General features: G+C 36.4%; 1 protein-coding gene across 3 annotated transcripts in view; it reads left to right on the top strand.

The window, feature by feature from the left end:
- Window positions 1-5,346: 5,346 nt before the first annotated feature.
- The window catches only part of LOC136025065 (facilitated trehalose transporter Tret1-like), a 39,421-nt gene continuing 17,022 nt past the window's right edge, over window positions 5,347-27,745 (top strand). Inside the window, exons 1-3 of one of the 3 annotated variants that reach the window (XM_065700749.1) lie at window positions 5,347-5,456; window positions 12,183-12,324; window positions 23,329-24,631. In XM_065700749.1, the coding sequence (XP_065556821.1) occupies window positions 12,213-12,324; window positions 23,329-24,617 (1,401 nt within the window). In that variant the 5' untranslated portion in view covers window positions 5,347-5,456; window positions 12,183-12,212 and the 3' untranslated portion in view covers window positions 24,618-24,631. Of the gene's footprint in view, window positions 5,457-12,182; window positions 12,325-23,328; window positions 24,632-27,745 lie in introns of those variants that run through there. The other 2 variants (XM_065700750.1, XM_065700753.1) reach the window with 2 other exon arrangements.

Here is a 27,745-nt window from a genome sequence, read left to right as displayed (position 1 = left end):
TCAATTTATTAATACAATACGCATAACAAATAAAATACACTGGTTCACCACGGAGAGACAGAGCTCGTGATTGTGGTGACCCCATCAATATTTATCACATAAACAATATTAGTTGAAGATCCAATACCAAGTCCACGGCCCACCACACAAAGCAGAAAGACAAAATAAAAATCACAATAACAAAACAATCAAACAAACGTGCACATAGAATGACATCATGAGCAATCAGCGACGGTGAACTAAAAAAAAAGAAAAAGAAAAAAAATCCATAGAGAAAAAAAAGGTTAAAAAGATTCATGGTGAAAAGTTTCTAGGAAAAAATTAAAAGTTCATGTCTTATTATATTAAATGATTTAGTATCATCATAAACAGTATGAAATTTTCTCCATGCGGTTGTTGCCATGTTCCTTGGTGAAAATCTCGATCGCTCCGTTACAAATCGAGAAGAAATACGCTGGTCTTTATGCCGAGTCTCATAATGATGAAGTTCGCCCTTTCTCCCAAACATATCAGTGGACTGAAAATAAACTGGGAGCATTTGACGGTCATACTTATGGTTTATATCATATCATATAATATGATAATATCATATAATATATCATATAATATGTATATCATATCGCTGATGTGATAATCTGCATGTGCACAATGTGTTTCGTTTTAGCCCTGCATTTCCCTAAACAGTAACTGGAGGATTTTACATTCAAACAATTAGCCTTAGTAGCATTAGTACTAACAGCAGTAGTAGTACTACTAGTAGCAGTAGCATGTACATAGGTTGTAACAACCCATAGCATATAGGGTAACCCTTAAACGCCAGTAGGGGAAATGACTTGGGAAAACAAGATGCCATCAACATAGTATATAAGTAGAAAAATGATAGATACTACACTATCGATCTTCGAAAAAATCTCTGGTTTTATTTTTCCACGTTCAACCTATCTAAATTTCCTTGTGAGAAAGTTGACCCTCTCCAACCTCTGTAATTTTTTTTCCAGTAAGAAAATGACAGTAATATTTGTGTTAAAAAATGCAATAAGAAGGACGCGTTAAAGGGTGTGTTAAAAAAAAATTCACTATCATTGAGCAGCACCTACGTTAATGCTTGATACAACTAAAAAAAGGACAGAGATTAGCTTATACTTCCTCCCTCCCCAGATCATCTTCTATGTTTACCGGAATGCTAACGAAAGGTAAAAATGAATGTTAATGTAAATATTTATTTTCTGAAGTGTTAACCACTTGTCCTTCTTCCTAAGATCTAACGAACCACTGATACTCCTCCTTAGTTACTAGAATTACTGGAATTAAGTTACTGGAATAAGATAATTCTATCTTCTGTGATATTTTCCCCCACATAAATTTCTTGCGGACGATTCAGCCTCAGAAATTCTATTGAGCATACTATCATTAAAAAAAGACCAGTTTCAATTTTATTTTTGATCATTTTTCAGGTTATCGTGGAATCTCCCTATGCGGAATTTTTCTAAGAATCCCCCCTCCAATGGAAAGTTTTCCTATAGAAATTTCCCTATAGAAAAATTTATCCTGCTGACAATTCCTCCATGCAGAGTTTTCCCGCCCATGCAAATTTGCCCAGAGAGATACAGTTATTGGATCTTTCACCTATGCTGAACGAAATAGCTATCTCAAAGTTTTGATTGGACGACATTAGGGGGAAAAGTGCATAGAAGATGGTAATGTTTTTGTTCGGTTGAAAAAGGCTCTAGGACTGTCAATTTCCGTTCAAATGAGCCATCTCTCGATCGTCTAAGACCGTTGGTTTGATATGATCATCCCTGGGAAGAACAAAGAAAAAAAAAATAAAAATCGGCACGCCAGTAATCTTTCTTCTGGCAAAAAATATAAAATTCCACATTTTCTCAGAGGGGGCTTTGAAACTTTTACAGTAGAGTTTTCTGATACGCTGAATTTGAAGGTGTAGTTTTCAATAAACTCCTTGACTTTTGGGAGTTATTTCCCCCCTTTTTCAAAAGTCTGGCAAGTTTCCCCAGTTTCAGGCATTAAGTTCAGAAACTTTTTTTGTGGGATTGGGGAAAGGGAAAGTGTACGTTGGGAGGGAGGGGGAGGGAGAAACCCTCCCCCCAGAAGAATTTCCGGGGAGAAACCCTACCAACGTGGAATTAATAAACTTTTTGACTAAGTGGGCTCCTACGCAAAAAACAAGCCCGAAAATATATTTGGCTACTAGCCCCCCAGTAAAGGCCAGATTTTTGTCCTAGCTATTGGTCTATTGGGCTACTCAGTTTTTTGACTATCTTGAAAAAAACTGGCATTTTCAAAATTTTGGTCAATATTCACCAGGGGCAGAGTGTCTAAAAATAGCAAGGAGAACTGTTTTCCCCTTCCTGTCAGTCACTTTTCAAAACCGCTTTCAACTAGACGTGAAAGTTTCAATTTGCATCCTAGGATGTAAGGATGTGCATCCTTATAAACGGATGCACATAGTGTCTTTTGATTTAGCTCGAAACAGCCCTCAATATGCACGAAAGTTTCACATAGACACCCTTACTCTTTTGGGACACAACTGGGTTGAAATATTCCCCCTTTCTCAATCACAATTCTTGCACGTAAACAATCAAAAAATTGCATAGTTTTGAAATTGCCAAATATTTTGTCCCAAAATAAGTGCGTTGTTTATTGAATTTTTTTATAAATTATCTTGACATTTTAATTCAATTAATTATTCTCTAAATTATACCCTTCCTTCCATATAACCACGTAGCACATTGATTTAGTTTTTGATTTATTTCAAAATGCCTTTCAGAATTCACTATATTTTTAAATTCAGACCCTCAACTCTTTTGGGGCAAAACCAGGTTGGAATATTTTTCCCTGTCCCAATGATAAATCCTGTGTGTAAATCAAAAATTACATAATCTATAAATTGTCAAATAATTTATCCAAAATAAGCGTGTTCATTCTTGTCAATGTTTTATCAACTATCCTCATGTCTTTTCTTTAATTGATTATTTCAAATTTACTTTTTCCTCAACTTGACTAAAGGCTAATGCTGAAAGCAGAACAAATTTCTTCGTATGTGTCCACTTTTCACCCTTTTTTGTGATTTTGTCATTTAAAATCAGGTTACAACTGGAAACCCTGCTATTGAAATTTTGCTGCGCCAAGTAAAGGAACACCTTCTACACCCGTTTTCATTCCGCAAAAGATACCGCTCCCTTTTTTTACAGTATGTTCTCTTCTGCATAGCTAATTTTCGGTAATCTTAACTATCCAGCCTTAACCTCCACCAGTGAAAGCAACTTTCCAGCTCAATTAAAACACGAATTGCCAATGGCGCAAGATGCAAAGGTTCGCAGTGCCGATTGGTGTACAGGGGATCCAAGCCCAGCATGAATAAGATTTTTTGGGTCCCATCTCCTGGGGTAGTCGTATGAAGAACAAAACTTCGATGTCAAATGAAGATGAAGCTTGGATATATAGATCAGGAAATAAGGTTTGGAGGAAATGACTGTCGATTCCAATTCAGGGTAAGAACAGCGAATGGGGCAACTGGGTAAAGATTAAGAGAAGTTATGTAGCAAATGATAATGGGAGGAAGTATCTCCAAAGGAATCTTGTTTGGTAAGGCTCCTCACGAAAAGATTACACCTGGCCCAACAGTTGCAATTTCAGGGAGCTCGCACTCCTTCATGAATTCCCAAAGGGGATCCTACCCAAGGGACTCCTCTCCCTTAAGTGAGGTGAAATATCACATATTGTTTATAGGACCAATTCCAGATTCCTTCCCAAGCTTTCCGAATCCAATCTAAAATTTAATACCATCTGACTTTTCCAATACCTGTTGTCCTTGTTCATGTCCCGTTGTTCAAAGGCCCCAGCAACTAGGCATATTTTATACTTTGCTGCAAATACAAGTTACAATATCTTTTGAAAGACTTTCAATGTCTCATTGGAGCATGGAATAATATGTTGAAATGGTTTTATGGAACCTTCGATCTCATTTTTGTGGGTGTGTGTGTTTCTCTTTACACTGTTTTTTTCATTTTACCGCTATTTTGAAAGGGAGGGGTAAAATTGGGAAAAAATATAGTCTTAGGCATTTGTTATTCTGTTTGTCCTGGAAATAATCTTAATTCCCTCCATAGCCCCTCTGTAGAATGAAATAGGGACATAGTCCTTGCCGTCAACAGCTGCCATTTTTCCGTCCCAGTTTTCAGGTCAACATTTTTTTTTTGCAATTTTTTGTTGAGATTTCCTTGGTCAAAGAACATAAGGCTGAAAGTTTCAGGTCGATCAGAGGCAACTTTTATGGCCCATTTTTGGGTAACATTTTGGTCCCGAAAATAAATCCAATTTGAAACCGATCAGAAAATATTTTTGGTACATTTCCACTAGACTGGTCCTCTATACACTACATTTTCTTTTCAAGTAACTTGAGGTCTCGGTTTGAAGTCGTTGAGAAAACAAAAAAGTTTGTACCCTTTTCCGAACAGCTTTTGAGACAAAATATTTTGTGTTTTTTTTTTATGTATTTGTGCATTAGAGTCTATTTCGGCTCTAGAGTCTATTTCTCGGCTCTAGAGTCTATTTCGTGCATTAGAGTCAGTTACAAATATGACCACCATGCTGATCAGTGTCTACCATGGGAAATAGCTAGACACCCAACCTATTTTTTGTAGGTTAATATCATCTTGGCCTAACAATCTATTGATGTAAGCCTTAATCCTTTTGAATCAGACCATTGCTTTTGGCTCTTCATCGGGCTCTATTTTTGGGTTAACCCCCCATATATCCATTTTTTTGTACATCGGGATCCCTTTGGTCCAAAAACGTAAGAAAATCAGATATGGGCCAACCAGAGGAAAAGTTTTTTGTTTATTTTCAGCTCCATTTTTAGGGAGCCTGTGCCCCAAACCTAAACCGTTTTGTGCATTTGGGTGCCCTTAATCAAAGGAATTGCAGTTGTAAGTTTAAAACTGATAAGAAACTGAAGATTTTATTATATACATCCCCCCTATTCCTCCGAGCAAAATTTTTTTACCTAAATTTTCTAGCTATTAAAATGCCGGTAGTGACAAGTTTTTTTATTGACTGACCGTTATGCTTACGAAATGAAAATTACGTAAAATAATGAATTAACGGTGGCCCTCCTCCCCTTCCCAAAAAAGAAAAAAATTGTATTTTTTCATCACCCTTTATGTTAATATAAAAAGGAATAATTTCTTTTAAACCTTGCACCGATGACTATTCTTCGTAGTTGTCGCAGTGTCTTTAATTATTTATGGGAAATCACGCTTTATGCAATTTCTGCAAATATGACCTCTTGCTCAGGATTAATTGAATACAAATAAAATAAAATCTAGTAAAGTCTAGTATTATAGATAAGACAGCGTTATTTGATTGACCATCATCTTCTTTTTAATTTCTGTATATTTTAGTGATTTTTGGGACTTTATTTAAGGAAAAGCACAGTAAGTGTTTGTGAAGCAATTCAATTTTACATTTGTGTGTCTATTTCTACGATCTTGGGTGCTAAAGTACTTATTTATTTACAATCTCAGGTTTATTACAAGACGATATGTAAATTTTGAATCGAAAACAAAAAAAAAGTTACCAAACATTATTAAACTTTATGAACGATAAAACACTAAGAGAAAAAAGTTTAATCTATAACAATTAGTTAAATCAATTTTAGGCAGTAAGTATCCACATTTTTAACACCGTATTTATAATTAATCCTTCTCTGCAATTTTTTAATTTCTTTAAGAAATAATAGAGCTACCCTTATATGATTGCTCGGTCCATTATCAAACCGTAAGTTTAAAACCGTGTTTCTAAGAAACTTTTGAGAAGCATTAAAAGGCAGTCGATAAATAAAAGACTACAATTACCTATTAAATACATTTGTTTCACTCATTCCTTTTGCTCATAATTTTAGAAAAGTATTATAAATTATAGCGTAAAGAGTGTACAGGTGAGAAGGGGAAGGGGCTCATATACATAATTATTTCTGCTCGTTTCAAATTTTAATTTCGCGTGACTTTCATTTGAATTTTTTCTTTAACAATAAAACAACATTTGGACACGTTTTAATTGTTTTAATTTGTTGCCAAACTAATAATTTATCATAAATAGTTCTTATTTTCAGTGACCTGCTCAGCAGGTATGTAACATTAACAATATGTCAGATTATCGACACCTAAGATTTGACTCCGGGTTAAGCTGCGTATTTACTATCTATCTCGATATGATTTCTTTGTTCCAAAATCTCCAAAGAGCAGGAAATGCTTCGTGCATGGGGTAGGTTGAACAAAAGTGCTTTTGTCAAGTCTGCTTGCATAACTCCATAGGAATTTTCGTGGCTGAAAACCTTTTACTGGTGGTTTTAAGCTCGCATTAAAATCCATTGGGAAAATAATTTATTTTGCAAAGGTGGCACTGATATACTGTTTTCATAGATATATAAAACTGATAATATTTTTGCCTGGTTTCTCACTATTAAGTCCATGATTAGGCACAATTAAGTGGCACAAGAAGATCTTTGAGTTGATCTTATCAGGGGCATTCTTTGATCCAAACATGGTATCAGATGTGTAGCCCCTCCTCCCAAGAAACCTCCGCTCTAAAAGTTCAAGAATTAATTCAATTTTAATGGAAACTTTCAGTATCTTATTTATGATGCGCTATTTGTGTTATTATGTATTGTGTAAAATATATTATTTTATCAAAGCTATTTTTAGTTTTATTTTTTAAATGACTTTAAATAATCCTGGTCGCCTTAAATACAGCACAATTAATACTTTAACATTCTGTGTGGGGCTAAGATAAGTGAGAGGCCCTCCCTAACCCAGTGTGTTTTTGAATCTTATAATTTTGACATTGGTCTGAAATTTATTTTGAGAAAACAATGTTTTCAAAGTTTAACTTTTTTTTATTCAGTTAAACTTGTTGACTTACAAAGCTTCAGATTTTATGCAGTTTGAACATGGAAACCTTAGCGTTATGAGAAATGTGTTCCAGCATATAGGCCTGCTAGTTTCTAAGAGAAAATGGACTGGTTGATTCTATTTTTGAGTTAGTCGATAAGGTGTTCCATGACAGCGCAGTGCTAACTATTTAAGCTTTAAATTATATATATCCTTCTAATTTAAGTTTCTGTCCTGACCCTTATAAACAGACAATGGTTAACGATGATCAATGATCCGTTTGACAGTGTGATAAAAAAAGGGTTATAAAAGGGTTATAAATGTAGAATCAAGATAAATTTATATCAGCTAGGACTTTGGTAGGGATTTCAATATAACTGTAAATTTATATGTGACATGAGAGTCTACGCAGTAGCGTTGGCTTAGTAAAGAGCGATGTCTTTCCCAAATTTATTGTTTTGTTTTTCTCGGTACCTTCATATAGAACAGATGACCAAAAAAGCTTTAAAAGAAACTCATTTAATCAGAAATAAAGCACTATAGTACCTTTTTTACGGGGCAAAGTAACATGAGGGCACCTATTCCCTCTCGCGTGCCTTTTTGGCCACCGGGAATCCCAGCAATTCTCTATGAAATTGGAAATATTCTTAAGGGTCCATTTAACTAATTTTGATTTGAAGGGAAAAAATTGCATCTATACGGAATACGACCCATCGAGCTGAAAGGGTAAGGGTAAAAATTATGCTGATTGCTTCTTTGAAATGGATTAATTTCAAAAGAACAAGTGAGGTTGTTGTACTATAAAACGGGTATCCTGCAAAAAATATTAAGTCTGCATGGCCGGAGGTAAATTTTGCCCCCCCCCTTGCATACTACGTTCCCTTCATTAACAACTTTTCTCAGTGTAAAAACTAGGTAAGTCTCTTCTGGTTACTATAACGAGCCAGGTCAAAATTGCCATTAATACTTGCCAAATACTTGGTAAACAATGTATTTTCTCCTGATGCTGAGTTACTTTACGCAATGGTACTGTGTGCTCAGGACCATTGAATTGTTTCTTCGACACAATAAAATTATCAAGCAGTGTTTTCAGGAAACGTCCTTGTCTCACAGACCAGACGTGAGGGATTGGTGACTCCAATTGGCTCTAATATACCCCCTAAGACTGTGGCAGGAATGGTGGAATATGTTTGTGCCAGGAATGATGGGATATGTATGCGACAGGAATGGTAGAATTGTGACAGGACGTGGAGAATTGTTACTACTGATGGGACTTTTTGCGTGTTATTAGTGGTTGAAAGAAGTTGAGGGTTTGTGACTTTCCTCGAAGAACTCGAAAGATCAAAAAGAATAAACCTCTCGTTTTCAATATTAGAGGCCCAATTTGAGTATGCATGTCCCATTTCAAGGCAATTTATTTATTCCCACTCAAAGAGGAATGCCATCTCAAAAGATATAACAGTCTTATGTAAAAAGTACAATTTTAAATTTCAGTCTGAGATAGTAGACACTGCTGTTCAATTCAAGCTTTAAGAAAATCTATGTATTTCTAAGCTGAAAGTAAAGAAATATAAAAGAAAGAAGATAATTCTCACAAGAGAAAAACTCCCAAAATGAAATGCACTATTGTTCAGTCTCTTTTTGAAGGTGACTTGTTTTTTCCTATTACAAAATTTTTCGGGGTCCATTTTGACCCTCCTGCAGTTGCAAGCTTAAGAAGATGGAGGAGGCATCCACTCTATGAACAAAAATAGAGATAACCAAAGAATGGAATAGGAAACTATCTTATCACTTATTTATTTTCTTTCCAGCTAACTTAATTGCGGAAGTCAGCAGCATAATCCCCTTAATGGTTCTTTACTATAACTTCACATGGTCTTGGTTTTGATTCAATCTCAAAGATTTTATTGAGAGTCAATGGCATAATACCCTAAGGAAGTGCAATGGTAGGGATTCACTTCCATTTATTTTCGTCTTGACTGGATAAAAATACTCCTTGGCTCTGTGTAAGAATTTCCAGCACTACCATTTCGGCTAAGTTGTGATTGTTTTGTATCTGATCCCTTGTTTTTAAAAACCCACAAAATCCCTATTTCTACAGTTGTGTTTGATTTCTACTTTTCAAATATATTCTTAAGTTTCTCGGTGTCTTCACTTAAGACTTAAACTTGGACGTAAAGTTCTTTCTCGGCAACGTCGCCGGTGCAGAAGGAGCCAGAGGTCAGTAGGGTCCGTTTCCTGGTAGTGAATCAACCGTGGATAACGTTCGCCTATCTTGTGCGTGGTCTACCTCAGGAATTTTCCAGTCATTTGCTGTTGGATGGAAGTCAAAGATGAATAAGGCGAATAATTAAGTGGCAGACGAAGTAGATGGCCGTACCAGCAGAGTGAACGAGAATCGTTCAGCTCAGAGAGGATTGGTAATTCTAAGGACCGGGGGATCTCCAAGTTCTGTACCCTGTTAAACCATCTAGCGCATTCTGTTTTGTGAAAGTATTTTGTATCGACAACAAATACCTTCATCATTTGTGTATGAGTAATGAGTAAAGTGTCTGGCGACTGCAACATATAGCTAGCTACAAAGGCAGAGTAAATTTGTGTTTTCGTGAGTCGACTGATCTTGGTTTTGTGAAACATCGTTCTCAGAAGACGGCCCTTGCTGACACCTCTGCTTTTAGATTTTCATTTGAATGGATATTTGAACTGAGGCTGGTCAACTGCTCAACTATCTCAAATCTTTGTCCATACGCTTTTATAGATGTCAGTAGGGTGGGTGATGCCTTGTCCACAGCAACTATTTCGGTCTTAGAGCAGTTTACTTTTAAACCAAGCTATCCTGCAGCAGACGTTACTGTTTCTATTGCAGTTTTGGGCTCACAGAGACTTTTGCATCCTAGTGCCACATCGTCAGCAAGGTTGACATAAAAAATTTTTATGTCAAGGCATCAATGGCTACACATCAAAATTTTGATGTGTAGCCATTCTTCAAAATTGATGCTAAATGGCTACATCAGCAGTTTTTTGCTTATAAAATGGTCTGTGACGCAGCTGAAGAGTTCAAGTGCAGCGGTGAATGTGCTTTCAGATATTGTTCCATGATAGTTTTTTGTCCTAGTGGATCATCATATACCACCTAATAATTTTTTCGTTCCTGCCATTTAAGCACTTTATTTGTTAATTTTTATTCGCGTTCTACTCACGCTTCTGAGTTTTTCTCAATCCTGGATTTCTTTCGGAAATTTTCGTTTGAAAACCCAGATCTCTTAACCATAGCTTCTCTGTCCTGTTAAAAGTATCTGAAACCTAGGATTGACAAAGCCACAAAGGCAACGTGTGCTTTATGATGTATTCAGGTTATAAGTTTGGTTGCCCCACTTTCTTAAAACCACTTATTCAACTCAGCCTATTTTTGGAAGTAGGAGATTTATTGATATACCTTCTCATTTCATTTTATATTCTGAAGCTTGACATTATGAAGTAAATCAATTATTGACACATATTTTGGCACCAAGGAGTGCCAACCTTTTTCGGAGTATTAGTTTAGAAAACTTTTTCACTAAACAAGTTTTCCAAAGAAAAATAAAGAGTTCCATTAGGCCAAAAATGAGCAGAAGCTTATTCAAATAATTCCTCTAAATCAAATGTTCTTCCTACTGTAAAATTTAATCGTTTAAGTGCATGGGTATAACTGAGTGGAAATCATAACTGACGAAAACACCTTAAACCCTGGCATAGTTGCTTTTTAGTAGCAATGAAAAATATGAAAACTAAAACTGGGAGTTCAATGCTTTCAAGGTACAATTGTCAAACAGTTCGTGGAGCGACCCGGCTCAATAGTAAACGAAACGAATCTTGATGCTAAAAGATACATAAAAAAAATCAAATTTTGATGCTGATCTCAAATATATAAGTTTCATCAAATTTAGTCTTTGTCATCAAAAGTTACGAGCCTGAGAAAATTTGCCCTATTTTGGAAAATAGGGGGAAACCCCCCTAAAAGTCATAGAATCTTCACGAAAATCACACCATAGCATTCAGCATATCAGAGAACCTTGTATTTGATAACTATGTCCTTGGAGATGACTTACTCCCCCACAGTCCCCGGGGGAGGGGCTATAAGTAACAAACTTTGACCAGTGTTTACATACAATAATGGCTATTGGGAAGTGTACAGACGTTTTCAGGGGAATCTTTTCGGTTTGGGGGTGGGGATTGAGGGGAGGGGCTATGAGGGAGGATCTTTTTTTGGAGGAATATGTCACGGGGGAAGAGAAACTCAATGAGAAGGGCGCGGGCTTTTCTAGCATTACTATAAAAAAAAACAATGAAAAAATAAACAAGAAAAAGTTTTTGCAATTGAAAGTAAGGAGTAGCATTAAAACTTAAAACGAACAGAGATTATTACGCATATGACTAAAATACTTTAGCATAAAGAGCGAGGTATTTAGGAGGAGATATATACCTCGCTCTTTATGCTAAAGTATTTTTAGTAATTTCAACTATTTATTCTACGGCCTTTCCGATTCAAAGGTCATTCTTAAAGAATTGGGACAAAACTTAAGATTTAGTGTAAAGAGCGAGGTATTAACAAGGAGACAAACCCCCTAGCATACTTAATAAAAATATAAGAATATAAAAGTTTGTTACGTAAGTTAATTCTTAAGTTACGTATATTTTTTACTAATAAAAACGTTCGTTAAAAATTAAAAGTTCTAGTTGCCTCTTTAAGTAACCGAAAAATTGGAGGGCAACTAGGCCTCCTTCCCCACCCCTTATTTCTCAAAATTGTCTGATCAAAACTAAGAGAAAGCCATTTAGCCAAAAAAAGAATTAATATGCAAATTTCATTTTAATAATTTATGTGCGGAGAGCCAAAATCAAACATGCATTAATTCAAAAACGTTCAGAAATTAAATAAAAAAAACTGTTTTTTTTAACTGAAAATAAGGAGCGACATTAAAACTTAAAACGAACAGAAATTAATCCGTATGTGAAATGTGTTGTCCCCTCCGCAATCCCTCGCTCTTTATACTAAACTTTAACTCTTTTTTAACAACTAAGTTTGACTACTTTTTAAAACAATTAAAAACTTTAGCGTAAAGAGCGAGGCGTTGAGGAGGGGACAAACCATTTCATATACGGATTAATTTCTGTTCGTTTTAAGTTTTAATGTCGCTCTTTACTTTCAGTTAAGAAAACTAGTTTTTTTTATTTAATATGGATAAGTTTTAAGTGAAATTTATCTCTGAATTTTATTAATAATAACTATAGGTTTTCTAGGATGATGTATCAACTTTGAAGATGAAAAACATCGAAAACATAGATGAAACCTTCCAAATGAAGCAAGTTAAAAGAATCGAACATAATGAAGTAAAAGCAAAACTTGCGCCCCAGCTCTTTGCAGCTTTAGCTGGTAAGTGGGAAAATAAATGACTTTTGAATCAATCATTTCATTCTAAGACTAGAAAAATGATTGAATTCCTAATTTGTCTAGCTATTGTATTTAAATCCTCCCGCTGATTGACTGCCGAGCACCGTCCTGATCTCTACCCTATGCAAGAATATTATAATTGGATAGAATACCACATTTCATTTCGTTTTATCAAAGAACTTACTGCTTGTTTCGGGCTAGTCATTCCGCTCTAAACTTAACTGGTTTCTAAAGGTCGGTTCATATTGCGTTGATACGAGCCACTATGGACTTCTTGTCGTAACTGTTCGTAATATTGGATTCTTTTTCTGGTTTGATAAGTAAGTGCTAGGTACCGTACCTTCGCTAATAAAAGGTGGACGTGGACTGTGAACAAAGAATTATATTAAAACTTCTCTGGAATTGTGCTTCGGGGGGGGGGGGGGCAAGATTTGATTATTGGTATTAATTTTTCTCTATTAGTTTTGTATATCCCTCTTGGTATACTTTTTCAATTTCTGTTTCGTCATAAATCCAGGAGAGAAAATAGTTTTAGCCTGTTATGCTATGCTATTTTAAATTTTCATCATGATTGGGTTTCTTTTGAAATTCTAAGATATTAGTGGATGAAACTACAGGGGGGATTTTCAAGTCTCAAAATTTGTACTGAAGCAGTTCCAAATTTTTTCCACTTTCAGTGATCGTTCTTGTCAATATAGAATGAGGGAGATAAGATACATACCTTAATATCACTTCATCCTGAGGAGTATTTTTGGAGGCTGTAATACGAGGGTTGCTCCATAATGCTTGCTACATCTATCTTTAAATTATTACGGAAAGTATTACATTTAAATACTTACATGTTCAAAAGCGGAAGGGATATGGCGTATCAATATATTCAAAAATTGTTTGAATAAGAAATGATGACTCTAAAATTTATATTTGGAAATGTCAGACCCCTTTCCTCAGAAATATTGAAAAATTTAAGGGTTTTTAACGGAGAAAGTGGCCTTATAATATTTTTCTCATGCACTAAGTGAAAGATTGGAAGGTGGTTGGCCATACAAACTCTCTTCAGCCTTATGAACTTTGCGTCATGATTTCACCGAACCAGAGAACTGCAAAATTCCTTCCAGGTGAAACTTCCTGAGTTTTGCAGTTTCGTTTTGTCCTTCACTTTAAGTCAAAAGGGGTGTCACGATATGGTCTTCCGCAGGCAATCCACAATCGCAGCCAAAACAGCGTGCTGCCTAGTCTTAACAAGATCCAGGGAGAGAGACCAACCTGGTTTTCCTGAACCAACTGGGATCCTTTTGAGTTGAACTGCAGAGGGTTCAGCTCTACTTAGAGAATGTAAAACTTGCTAACAAATTAAGATCAAGCTTAGATGCCGAGTGGATCACCCCGACTGCAAGGATACTGTATAGCACTTTAACAAGAGACAATAAAGTAATCACAGTTAGCGGAAACAGAGCGCTGTCACACTTGGACCAGTCCCTTTTTTTGTACCACTTTGATTTGCTCTTTGGTATATCAAGCGAAGGGGCGAACTTAAACGTAATTGGCTGATGATTACTGTAGGTCTTGGACTCAAGACCTATGATACGTGCGACTATATTTGTATTTTGCAAGCAAGCAACATGATCTAAATGAGATGTAGCACCAGGATTGTGAGTGTACGTAAAGTTTTGCTTTCGTTATAGATTATATAAGCAGGAGGGAGTCAGTCTAGGAAAATGTCACTTTGCACACCAGGGAGGAATAGATTACGGTTTAAATCACCGCAAACAATCCAGAATTTATTTGTAGAGCACGTAGCCCGAAGGAGCTTTGAGATATCGTCACAAACTGTAGAGAATTGGGCTAAAGAAACAGCTGTGTGGTATTCAGTGGGCATATAAACATTTATAAGAACCATTCCCTGAATTGATAAGGCTATGGTTCTATCCGTAGAAGGGATCGTTTTTGTCTTCAAAGTCCTTTTTGCAAATATAGCCAGATCACCAGGGGGACGCCCTCTCGTCCTTTAGCTGCAACAAGAAACATTTCGTGGAGGATGGATCTTCCAAGAAAATTTAGATTGTTGTTTGTCAAGTAGTGCTCCTGAATTCAAATGAAGTCATATTCGCTTAACAAACCGTCAATTACTGTACCATTGTCTTTGGTAGCATTAATATTTAAAGACAGAATAAATAAACTGGGCAAGAGGGAGTTAGGATCGCCATTTCTGGTTCCTCATTACTTTTCGCGAAAGAGGGCATTTGAAACTGAAGCTGATGTGGTCTTTACCACAGTTCGCACATTTAGGGCGATTCGAAAAAGACACATCCTTAGAGCAAGAATGAGCACCACTATACCTTGCACAATTCTTTGACTTATTGCAACTTGTAGAAATGTGATTAAAGCTCTGAAATCAGAAGCATTGGCAATTTACTGGTTTGAACTCAAGAACTCGATAGAAATCACAGTCGACAGTCAGGCCGGCTTTCAATGCCTCCTCGAGATCTAGCTTACTCTTGAAAGCAAGTTTGACTTTAGTGGACTTCAACGATCGGATTTGCGGCAGTGATGCTGGGGTTACAGTCCGCAATAACTTGGGTGTCTAGATCAGCACGGTAATTTCAGATAAGCCCAAGGTATACATTTGAAATAATCTTTGTCTGATTGCTAGGCTTTAACAATACAGCTGTTGTATCACACAATTGCTGGGCAGTTTCAGTAGTACCTGCCCAGTAGGTACTGTAGTAGGTGTTCTTTCAATTTGTCCATGGAAGGGACAACCTTACGAATATTTTCCGCTTCAGTGAGCTATCACATCCTGGTGGTAAGCTTTTGAGAACTAAACACAATCACTTTCGTCACTGCTCGAATCAGATGGAACTTTAAATGGTAGTAAATTACAGGATTCCATATTCTCAGCTACAACGGGCAGCGGGTGCTTAATCATACGCATATCCTCTTTAATGGCAGAGTGCGTGACAGCAGGGACTAGAGGAACTTGTGCCAGGTAAATGATAACATAGACTGGAATTTGCACACTGCATTTATCACAATCTTTGAATTTCACAAGTATTTTGTCAATAGTGGCATCAACGAAAGTACAGCTTTTAATATTGGGCTGACCGAAAGCACACTTTTCATAGGGAGACTGCCTAGTGGCTCTCAATACTGCTAGAGTTTGTCTTCATAAAATTAATTTTCGATCCTCATCTAGCACCCTGAACTTGCAACACCTCTAAAAGTCCATTCATTTTGCTCATACTTTCATCTAGGATGCTTAAACCGTCAGCAACCTTAAAAGGAATTAGCCACCCCCTTATTCCTAATTAGCTCTACTCCCTGTCTATGTCTCCCATCCTTCCTGCTTGAGTAAATAAATTTTAAATCACCTAATTTCTTTTTTTCTACCCTTGAGATATGTGTTTTAAAACCCCTAATAAGTACAATTCGAAGTGTCTGAATTCGTCAATCAAAATATTGATACAAAATAAATTTTTAAAGGTCGTAACTTTACAAGTTCCAATTTCTGTATTCGTTAAATCATTGAGATACTTTTGGCCTCAGGTAAAGTAATGTTCCCAGAACCAGTGCACGATGGGGCTCAAAAGGAAATTATGTGGTCTGTATATATGGAGACTCACAGCTAAATTTGATTTAGTTCACTTTATTTTTTCGCATATGAAAGGAGCGTTATAAAATTTTCTTAGCTACCGCTCAAAGCCTAAGTGGAGACAACTTTCTTAGATGTTGAAGCTAATTATGCAAGACACCTAAAACGAGAACTGAATGTAAAGAATGCAAAAGAAAAAATCAATCCCCTCCCTTTCTCCAAAAACTAAAATTCTAGAAATGGGTATGACGAAAATAATTTGTTTTGACATCTGCAAAAGTTGCTTGCTATGTCAAATTAATGCCTAAAAAAATGCAAGGAAGACCATTGGTGTATTTAGTGAGGGGCCATACCCCCTCCCTCTGGCTCCAAACATGCCCTAGACAAAACAAAATTTGAATAGCAACTGACAATAAATATTGTAACTAGAATGATTAAATCATTTTTAATAATCTTAAAACAATTCTTAACATTCAAAATTTTCAATGAAACTGGTACGTAACCCAAAACTGGAAAGATATCGAAAAAAACAGTGAGGGTTAACTTAATGAGTGATGAAAAATTCTTTCTGATAAGACGTTTTACGGAATTTGTAATTTCGTGGCAAAATATTTACAACGATAATAACAAAAAGCATTATTTTAAATTCTTCTTAAAATACAAACACTAATTCTTTTGATATCTTTCAGTTTTCTGAATACTCATTAAAAGTACGGTTAATCTAAGGTTTGATCTCGAACAGATTACAATAGTTTTGATTCGAACCGGAAAAAAAATTTATCTACAGCATATTAAAAATAGGCCAAAATTGGACGAGACAAAATTAAATGTTTTTTGTCTTTTCTTCTAAAATGACGGCTTAAAAAAAAAATTATGTTTAGAAAGTCGGTAACAGGTAAATCTTGTCCTTTAATTAACATTATGCGCTTTATTTTCGTTTTAAACACTCAAACTCAGTCCCCCCTCCCTTCCATAAATCAAGCATCAATATTCTGCAAATGCAGAAAAGAAGTTGTATCCGTATCAATTTACCACCCCATTCCCACTCTACAGCCTAAACATGACCACTCCGAATTCTTAGAATACAATAAGCAACTTCTTACAACTAGTTAAATCATTAATTTAGTTTAAATAAAAATCACTGATAATTTGAAATTGTAAAGGGATTGGAGATTCATCGCATTTATTTGATTAATCTCATGTCTTTTTTTTATCTTCGCTTTGGACCTAAGCATTAGAGCAACTAGTTCCTACACAAAATTTGCAAGCAATGTCACATTCCATGCCATTTTGATAGCAGCTGCACCAGTCACTATATCAAGATCCCTTAAAACCACATTTCACGACGGTGGGAATATTCTTTGGTGCCACTAGAAGCTTCGTAAAGGTAGGGTACAGCACACCGCTCTTAAGTCCCCATCCCAAACTCTCAAGATCAATAGTAGGGCTCTGAAGCCCAATCCAATCTTGTACTTGTAAGATGGGTTCGGAAAAATTGGATCTTCGCTGCTGCTTAGGTAGGAGGTAGATCTTAGGGATGGACGAAAGCTGTAGACATTGCTACTTTCTGCTGAAAGATTAGGTGTCGGTAACTGTCAAGATTGTGAGATTTTACATTGTACAATAAAAACTGAAGCTTCTCCTACTGCTTCAATATCTTTTTTCGAAGAAAGAATTCTAGACTAAACTGTCCATTTACTTTCAGCTATTTAAGCACAATCCCTTTGCCAAGTCCATGTACACGGGAAGTTGTGTAGTAGCCAATAATTGCTTGAGCAAAAGGAAGCAGTCTTTAATTGTCTTAACAATGGCTTCTATGTCCTAAGTTCCACACGAAGTTGTTGGCTTAGGCTCATTGTGCAGGAAGAGCTTTTAGTGCCCAGGAATGCAATGATAAAGTAACAACACCAACAAGTCGGTAGTCGGTATTGTCACCGATAACTGCAGTGTCAAAAGACTTTGAATACTCAACCGCTGTAAACACAATAAGCAAGTCAACATCAGTTTTATCTTGGATAGTTCTCAGACTTTTGCCTCGTTAATAATCACAAAATACACTGACAAAACGGGCTTTATTCTTTTTGCATGAAAGAAATTTCTCTTTTTGGTTGTCAGTCTCATTTCTGGGCTAAGCAGTACTTCCCTTCCAGTGACACCATTCCGCTTCAGATGAGTCGTATCTTTTTTCGAAGCAGTGATGTCGTAGCTATCAAAGACAATAAAACCGTCTGGATATTTGGCCAAAACGTAGTTCCAGTATCGGTCTAAGGGCTCCGAATATGTTTCTTTCTTTGCCAAGGGACTCCTGTGAAGCAAGGCGCTCCCTTCTAGCCTGTAGGTACAATTCAGACTATGCTTCCACCAGTAGTATCAATTTCTAAAAGTAGCCTGATAGCTTTTGCTAGCTCTGGTTTATTTGGCTTTCAGAGCGGGCCAGAATCTTCAAAAAATGACGCTAGATAGGAGTAAAGTTTATACTTAAATGAATATTCTTCGGATAAATGAAAATATTCAGTCTTTTGGATATAGCTAGAAGACGCTGAAACAGCAATAAAGGGTATAAACGTTGGATTTCACCTCACTGCCATAGGGACTGCCTGATCCATTTGAACGAATGCTCTTTCAAAGATTTCCCTACCAATCCGTGATGAATCTTTTTCCTGACTTTCATTACTTTACCGGCGTTGACGTTTTCTACAGTAGTCATGCCATTAGCAAGGCTACGAAGCGATATCCGATCATCCTTGAAAGGATACGACCGCTCGACAAAGTCAATAGCTATTTTAATGTTTTTGCAGTCCCTCTGCTACCTCAAAATACCAGACTCTTTGGGTTGATTGCTTGTGTGATACGAAACATCCGTAGATTCTTGCTTCTAAAGATTAAAGTGATCACAGGCTGTACCTCTCATTACCCACTGAAGGCTCTGTACTTCCTTCATTCTTCTATCTCTAGTCAATCTGGTTAGCGTTTTTAGACTTCTCATTAGTTCTTGTTCTATTATCAAATCTGTAGATAAAGCGGTCCAAAATCTGTCCGACTTTCTCACAACATTTAAGGCTTTTTCGAAAAATTAGAGAATTATATCTTCAAGTCTGTTCATGTGCTGTATATGCAGCCTCACCAACTTCATGTAGTTGTTGTGACCAGCTAATGCAAGGTAAGGGAGCATGTCGAGAATGGGTTCCGAATGAAGTTTCTATTGACCTGTACGTTCAGTTCTGAGCAAGTTTCAAAAAATGGCAACCATGTCCATGTACTGTATCCAAAATTTTCCTCTTCGAGTCTCGTGACTTCGCTCTGGCTTAATAGTTAACAGAGAAGCTTTGACTGTCATGAGACTTAAACCTTGAGATTACTTATATAGTGATTACTTTCACATATAGGCCCTTGATTTCACTAAACTCAACCCCATTCAATACAAGTTCTGCATTCAATTGAAGTTCTGCATCTGAATCATCGTTCATAAGTTCCTCTATCAGAATCAAGTAAAGTGTTAGGTCTGCAATGTTATTGGCTCGCAGTACTGGAGAAATAGCCTTATCACTTAGAAGATAAGGAACTGTGTCGGAAGCGTACATCAATTTATTTTTCCCATTTTTTCTTTCAATTCAACATTTCTTTTAATCCAGTTCAATCCATTAAAGGTCCAATGGCCCCGACAAAACTTATGAGGGCGAGGGATCTTCTAACCGATACTTTTCCAATTCTACTTTCAGGTCCTTTTACAGCAATATTCTTCGTGTGCTTCCTCGACAACAACTGGTCAAAGGTTACGAACGGAGAAAATCCGTACCCTTCGACCTGATGTCATGTAGAACGCAACGAATGTCAGTGTAGAAAGGATAGAATTCTCGCCACTTGAAAGAAGATTGATCATAGGACGAAAGTAAATGTTGGTTTTACTGGAATAGTCTCCGGTCATGGCTAATTGCATGGTTCTACTTCAACCTGGCCTATGTTGCTTGAGATGCCGAGACTTAAGCCAAAGAACTACTAAGCTTGAAATCTTATCTTCTTCTAATCCTGGATGAACGAGATCGTAATACATTGACTAAAGAACATAAATGTTTGACTTTCTATGGATGATTTGCATTCTTACAGCTGCGTTTATCTCCTCAGTGGCTACGTATAGCCTAAGGATACTTCTTAAGGTACTATTAATCCCTGGGGTTCCAGATGCAATGATATCCATGCCATAAAAGGCGTTTCTACCATCAAGAGTACATAGGTTGTGATCAATATTTTTCGCCACGTGTTGGACCAGACAGTCAAAAATAATTAATTGCGGTTTGATTCCATAAGAAATGGCAACGTTTTCCCCAACCCTTAAAACTTCAGCATAGGAGGAGCAAAACCCCTACGTGCGGGCGCAAGGTCTGTTCAATTGCATGTCCAGTTGTGAAAACTTTCATGGCACTGTCTTACCGACAAAAATTTTGCTTAGAAGCAAAAAAAGGCTAGAAGGTTGAAACAATAGTAAGTTCTCGTGTGAGTTCAGTGAATTTAGTAGTTCGTTTTTATCCTTGTTGGTTTCTAAATTTTAATGTCATTTATATTAACTTTGCAACGTTGAAGAACATTGCAGATACGGGACAGTCTTAAGATTTATGCAAAACCGTTTATTTGATTGGGTGTTCATAGGGGGTGGCAAAATATGCAAGTTACTAAGACATGATTTTTTTTCCGAGCATTTTGGCATAGTAAGTGTAAATTTTCTCTGCGCGGATCTGACTTCGCGTAATATCCAAGATAGATTAATACACGCTTTATCTCACGTGTGTGGGTTTGTAAGAGGGGGGGAGGGGTAAACTACTCAGGGATGATGAAAACAAAGAACTGAGTCCATTTTCGTGATCTATGTACCAAAATTTCCTATCATCGACTTTTTAAAGGTGCAAGCTATTATTTTTTTTGTCGTTATTTTAGAAGAAAATATGAAAAAATGTCAATTTCGCCTCAGCCGATTTTGGTCAGTTTTTATATGTTGTAGAGATTTTTTTTCCAGTTTTAATCATACCAAAATCAAAACTATTGCAATTTGTTGAGGTAACCTATAGAATTAATTTAGATTGACAGTACTAAAAGAATTTCACTACAAACAGCTCTTAACAGGCGTTTGGTATTTTCTCGGATAGGGCTATTCCACAAGTCATTAGAAGAAAAATATAGGTCCTACATTGAAGGAAAGGTCCAAATTTTGAAGGACATTCTCATGGCCATAAAAAGGAGTATAAAAGAAGAAAAATTCAAGATAATATTTTTCCTTACCAAGAGGAAAAACGTTTTGACGCTCCAGGGCGCAATATTACTGTTTAAAACCACAGATTATTATGAAACCTAATAGATAATCTTTGCTAAAACTATTAGGCTGGTAAAATATTTCGAGGCAAATTTCGAAGAGTCCCGCCACTTCGAGATCCCTCTCCCACTATTTATGGAATTCCGGCTATTTGCCTGTTGCAGCGTTGATCAGAAGTTAGCACTACAAATTTCATTATTCGCCAAAATTCAATCCAAACCCCTCTTTTAGAAATCCTGGATCCGCCACTCAGCGAAGTTATAAGCCATTACTTCGCCGGGTCACCCCTTTCTTTATTATTTTGCATTGTACTTTCGAGCTTTTATAAGTGCCGAGAGGCTTGGTGACATATATTTTTTACTCAAATCATGTTACTACTGTATACTTTAACATGTACACTTTGCATTTTTAATCCCCAAAAGAATATTTGAAAAGATAGTTACCAAACCTTAAAAGAAATAGAAATTATTTTGCTAACAATTCACCAAATAATTAGCAAATCAAGAAGAAGGGATGTTAAAGTGCTTACTACAACTTAAAAACTTTTTTTTAATATACTTAATAAATATCTGCCTTTTTGTTTTAATCAGAGACGTATAGAAGCAAACAAAATTGTCTTCCTAAATCCCCAGCCCCTTAGGTCTTGGAAACTTTCGGATATTTTCAGTGAAAACAAATATTCTGTGGAATTTTCATAAAAAAAAACTTGATTGAAAAAAAATTGTCCCTTCCCTCCAGGTTTTGACAAATGTATTCCTTTTAAGGATTTTTATTGAAACATAACTTGTTTTTTATTTCATTAAAAATTGGATGAAACAAAGAAATTACCGCCAATCTAGATTTTGAAACTACATTTCCGCCACACTTGATATGGCACCATAGTAAGTGTAGTGAAGCTTCCAAGGGTGCTGAGAAACCTAAGAAAACTGTTGAAATAAAGTAGTAGTTCAGACCCAAAAGAAAATGACCATATATCTCCCAAGTTTAGCTTGATTTTTACTAAACTTTGTGTTGCAATAGAGAAGTCTCAAATCAAAAACATTAGGTATATTTTTCAAACAGGTGTTTAATTTACACTAAAGTTGGTACTTCGGACAGATAGGCCTGCTGGTGATAAACCTGAGGCAAATATTTTAATGAATGATTCAAAAATTAAAAGGCTTAGAATACATATTTCAAATTTGGTGTGTATTTCCATCGAAGTTGATGTTCAACAGTTTCGGGCTTACTGCTACCAAATCTGAAGCTAGTATTGCAAAAAGACTATATTCTTCTGATTTAGCGAAAGATATTATGGTATTTCATACAGGAAATAATATCTAAGTTTTTTTTTTAGGATTAATCGAAATAGGTTGTTGATGGAGTTTCCAAGCAAAATAGGAGCTAGGGACGCCCTATAGCCATAAATACTAAAACAAATAAGATTGAGTTTACAATAATGAAGTTTCGCGAAGAGGCTAGTTTTTCACTTGAATATTTTTGTCCTTGCTAGTTGTTCTCTTTTTTAAGTAGGAAAAATGAATTTTCCAAAGGGGAATTATGCCTCGAGAAGTCATAGCTACCAAATAAACCTTTTTTTCCATTATTTAAATCTTTTAAGGTTGTTGAGATATAAAAATGATAGCTTAATTGAACATATAAGAAGCGTAAATGATTCTAAGCTTTAGGGGGGGGGTCAAAATTGTTCAAAGAAGCGTTAGTAGGAATATTTTAAGACAAATATACTGAAATGCAAAACAGTCTAAGTAAGTGCATCTTATAAATATAACACATTGTACCTGCACTCAGTGGGAGGGGAAATGAATATAATTAGGCCAAAAAATCACTTCTTCTATTTCTTATGCCACCCGCTTCACTTTCTTAGGAAATATGTCTCACCCCCCCCCCCCCCATGGACAATCAGAAAGATGTTGCTAGACGGTTTGTTCTGGCTCATTGATAAACTGAGTAATTCAGTGTTTTTAGTTTTTTTCTTTAGAAAAGGATTCTCTGCCTGTTTACCTTAAAAAGGCAAAAAAAAAGAAAGTATTTTATTTCAATATTATTCCACTTCAGAATATCTAGTAGTTTTTTGTATTGTTTTCTTATTTTTCAGCCCACCTTGGAGCTTTCACACTGGGTGCTGGCATTGGATGGTCTTCTCCATCAATACCCCAGCTGGATGGAAGCTACACCAAATTGGAACTGTCATTAATAAGCTCATTATTAAATTTTGGGGCTTTTTTGGGCTCTATCCTGGGCGGCATCCTTGTCGATAAGCTGGGTCGGAAAAGGCTTTCTATGACAACCTCGCCAATTTTTGTGTTGGGATTTTTGCTTGTAGGTTTATCCCATAACCTAACTATGTTTGTTGCTGGTAGACTGCTTATTGGTGTAGGAGGGGGAATTGCATCCGTAGCCTCACCAATTTATGTTGCTGAAATTTCATCGCCAAGATATAGAGGTGCATTTGGATCTGGTTTTACGCTATTAATAGTCGCAGGCATTACAGTTACATACACTATGGGAATTTTTACGTCTTGGTCAACCCTTTCACTAATTTCGATTGTTTTCCCGTTATGCAACTTCGTATGTATGTTCGTTGTACCTGAATCACCAAACTACCTAATAATAAAAGACGAAGACACTCAAGCACGAAATTCTCTGATATGGCTACGTGGAAAAGAGTATCCTTATGAAATAGAGCTTTCAGACATAAGAAAAAGTGTTGAAGCTACAAGAAATACAAAACTTAAATTTAGAGATTTAATCACAGCGGAAGTACTAAAACCCCTATTTTTAGGCATGGCTCTTATGTTCTTTCAGCAATTCAGTGGTATTAATGCCGCCCTTTATAATTTATCTTCAATATTCAGTGCAGCTGGTGGTGACTTAAACAGTAACGTTCAATCGGTCATTGTTGCATTGGTTCAACTGACTGCTGCTTTAACAACAGTGTTTATTGCCGATCTTGCTGGGAGAAAAGTTCTCCTCTCTGCCTCGGGTGTTTTTATGACCATATCACATGCAGCGTTAGGAACTTATTTCTACTTTAATTCCCATAATCCGGAGAGTACTGTGTCTTTAGGATGGTTACCTTTAGCTTCTTTAATTTTATATATTACATTTTATTCATTTGGTTTTGGTCCTTTGCCCTGGGCAATTATGGGGGAAATACTGCCGGTGCATGTAAAAGGAACAGTAAGCTCAATAATATCCGGTTTTAGTTGGGGTTTAGCTTTTCTAGTAACTTTCTTTTTTGAAAGTTTTATTGAAGTTATGGGAGAATCTGGTGTATTTTGGATGTTTGGCTCCTTTTCATTGTTTTCAGTGATTTATGTGATATTTTATGTACCTGAAACAAAAGGTAAAACGTTACAAGAGATTCAAAGATGTTTTAAATAAATTATTCATTTCAATTTGAAGGTATAACTTTATTTTTAGCTCGGTTTAGTACTATGCCTGAACGGATTATCCTTGCACGTGACTGCAAAAGCTCTATGCACACGACCAGACACTGAAATACCTGCTGCCTACTACTGCTTCAAAAAACTCACCTCACCACCGAGCCACCTAAGACCAACCCATCTACGCAAGCTACTTCTCCATCCCAATCTATTTAAAGCCTGCATCTTTATACCCTCCCAAGAAGTTCCCCTTCCCCTCAAATCTTTCCTTGCAACATCCTCCCACTCTATACACGGACCTAGACTGCTTTTCCTTCGGCCCTAGACTAGTGGCCGATAAGGAATATCTTTGGCAATCTGTCATCTTTCATCCACAGAACGCGTCCTAGTCATCTATTGAGCCCAAACTGATATTTTTAAATGCCGACTTTAATTAAGTCACACTAAAATGTATCCATCAAGGGAATTGATCTTGATGAAGCTTATACTATAATAATTCAGTATATTAAAAAACCTTGTTGAATGGGGTTCAAGCTTTGTTCTAAGAAAATGTGAAACTTTGTTTCTATTTACCTCAATTATCTCTTCTTGAAATTTTGGATAAGAAGTTCTTATTTTTGAGATTTAGGTAATCCCCATAACAAATAGACTCATTGACCTTTTCCCTAATTAACTATAAAAAAAATATTTTTTCAACTTAAAATAAGAAGCAACATTAAAACTTAAAACAAGCAGAAATTATTACGTATATAAGGGGGTTCTCCCCCTCGTCAATACCTCTCTCTGTAGGCTAAGGTTTGAATGTGTTCCAATTCTTTAAAAATAACCCCTGAATCACAAATTCCGTGTAATTAACTCTTTTAAAAGTACTAAGAAAAAACTTTAGCGTAAAGAGCGAGGTATTAAGCGTAAACGAGGTTTTAAGTTTTAATACTGTTCCTTACTTTCAGTTGAAAAAACTTGTTTTTTTATTTAATTTCTTATCGTTTTTTAAATAATGCTGGGAAATCTTCGTGGAAAATTCTCTTCTCCCATAAAAAATTCTTCTATGGAAAGGTCCTCCCACGTAACCTACTTCTCCCCCCCCCCCAGAAAAAATCGTCCTGAAAACGTTTATATACTTCCCAATAACCAATAACATATGTAAACAATGGGCAAAGTTCATAACTTGCAGCCCTTTCCCCGGGGGACTGTAGGGGTTCAAGTCGTCCTCAAAGACCTAGTTAATGGATTTTCCCACTATGCTGAACAAAATGACTACCTCAAAATTTTCATCTAAGGTATTTTGGAAAAGACGAGCATGGAAGGGGGGCCTAGTTGCCCTTCGATTTTTGGTTCCTTAAAAGGGCACTAGAACTTTTTATTTCCATTCAAATGAGCCTCTTGCGACATTCTAGGGTCCTTTGGTCGATAGGATCACCCCTGGGAAGAAAAATAGAAACAAGTAAACGCCCATTCATGATCTTTCTGTAGAAAGATTCCTGATTTTTGCAAAAATGTGGAATGTTGTATTTTTTGCCAGAGCAAAAAATACAACATTCCACATTTTTGCAGATAGAAGCTTGAAATCTCTACAGTAGGGTTCGCTGATACGCTGAATCTTATGGTTTGGTTTTCATTAAGATTCTATGACTTTTAGGTGGTGTTTCCGCGTTCTTCTCGGAAACAAGGCAAATATACTTAGGCTCGTAACTTTTGATGGACAGGACTAAACTTGATAAAACTTATATGTTTGAAATCGACATATAAATTTGATTCTTTTGGTGTATCTGTCGATATCAAAATTCTGTTTTCTAGAGTTTCGGTTACTCTTGATCCTGTAAGTTCGTTACCACGAACTGTTTGATAGCTGCACAAACATGGAGTCTTGTATAACCATAAGTATTGATATTTACAAGGTATATAAAAAGCCATCCATTTGATTGTAAAATATTTATTCCTAGGGATAACTGTACCATCCCAAGGTAGAATGGTATTGAAATTTGGATTTTATTTACATAAACTTTTGATAAAGTGTTTCAGGAGTTTTAAAGCGATTGACAATCTTAGGATTTCCACTCAATAGCATTTGCCTGTATTTGTGCCCACATTGTTGTTTTGCAGTTGAAAATGGTAGAATAAGCAAAATCTTCATTTATTTTTTTTAATGGTACCAAAATTCCGAATATCCCTTCCTACAAGCTCCTCTCAAAATATTCTATAAGTTGATTATCATAGGCAGTGTAATAGCGCTGCCTATGACCAGGCTACTTTGTATCGAAGGATTTGTCGTAGAAACTTTGAAAAGGGCTCATTCGATTGGAAATTGAAGGGGCCAATGCCCTTTTTAATGGTCGAATATGATCGGAGGGCAACTAACACCCCTCCCACGTCCACCCATTTCCCCAAACACATCCAGTCAAAATTTTGAGGTAGCCATTTTGTTTAACGTAGTTGAAAGATCTGGAAATTATGTATTTGAGGATGACAACCCGCCCCCACAGCCCTCACGGCATGGCTTGTAAGTTAAGCTCTGGGGGCATATAAGGTTTACATAGAAAAGGGGATCAAATAAACTTCGAAGGGGGCTCATTGGATTGCCAATCAGACGTTTTAATGCCCTGTTTGAGATCCAGAGAGAGCGGAGGGTGGATATCTCCTCTCCATACACCTCGTATTTTCCCGAAATGCATCTGATAGAAATTTTGACATGGCCATTTTTTGTCGTAGAAACTTCGAAAAGAGCACTCTCAATTGGAAATTGAAAGAGCTACTGCACTTTTTAACGGTCAAAAGAGACTGGGGGGCAACTAACCCTCCTCTCATGCTCACTATATCCCCAAACACATCCAAGCAAAATTTTGTGATAGCCATTCTTTTTAACGTAATAGAAAGGTACGGAAATCATTTCTTTGAGGATAACCCCCCCCCAGAGGAAAGTTTTGTAAGTTATACCTTGGGGTCATATAAGGTATATATAGGAAGGGTGATCGTATAAACTTAGGAGGGGGCTCATTGGATTTGTACTATGAGGTTCTAATGATCTTTTTTAAAATTCACAAGGATCAGAGGGTGGATACCCCCCCCCCACAACTCGTATTTTCCCGATATACATCTAATAGAAAATTTGAGATTGTCATTTGCTGT

This window comes from Artemia franciscana, chromosome 3 (genome assembly GCF_032884065.1).
Source record: "Artemia franciscana chromosome 3, ASM3288406v1, whole genome shotgun sequence".
In the NCBI taxonomy this organism is placed as follows: Eukaryota; Metazoa; Arthropoda; class Branchiopoda; order Anostraca; family Artemiidae; genus Artemia; species Artemia franciscana.
Note: the sequence above shows the minus strand (reverse complement) of the source record. Positions and strands in the feature narration are given on the sequence as shown.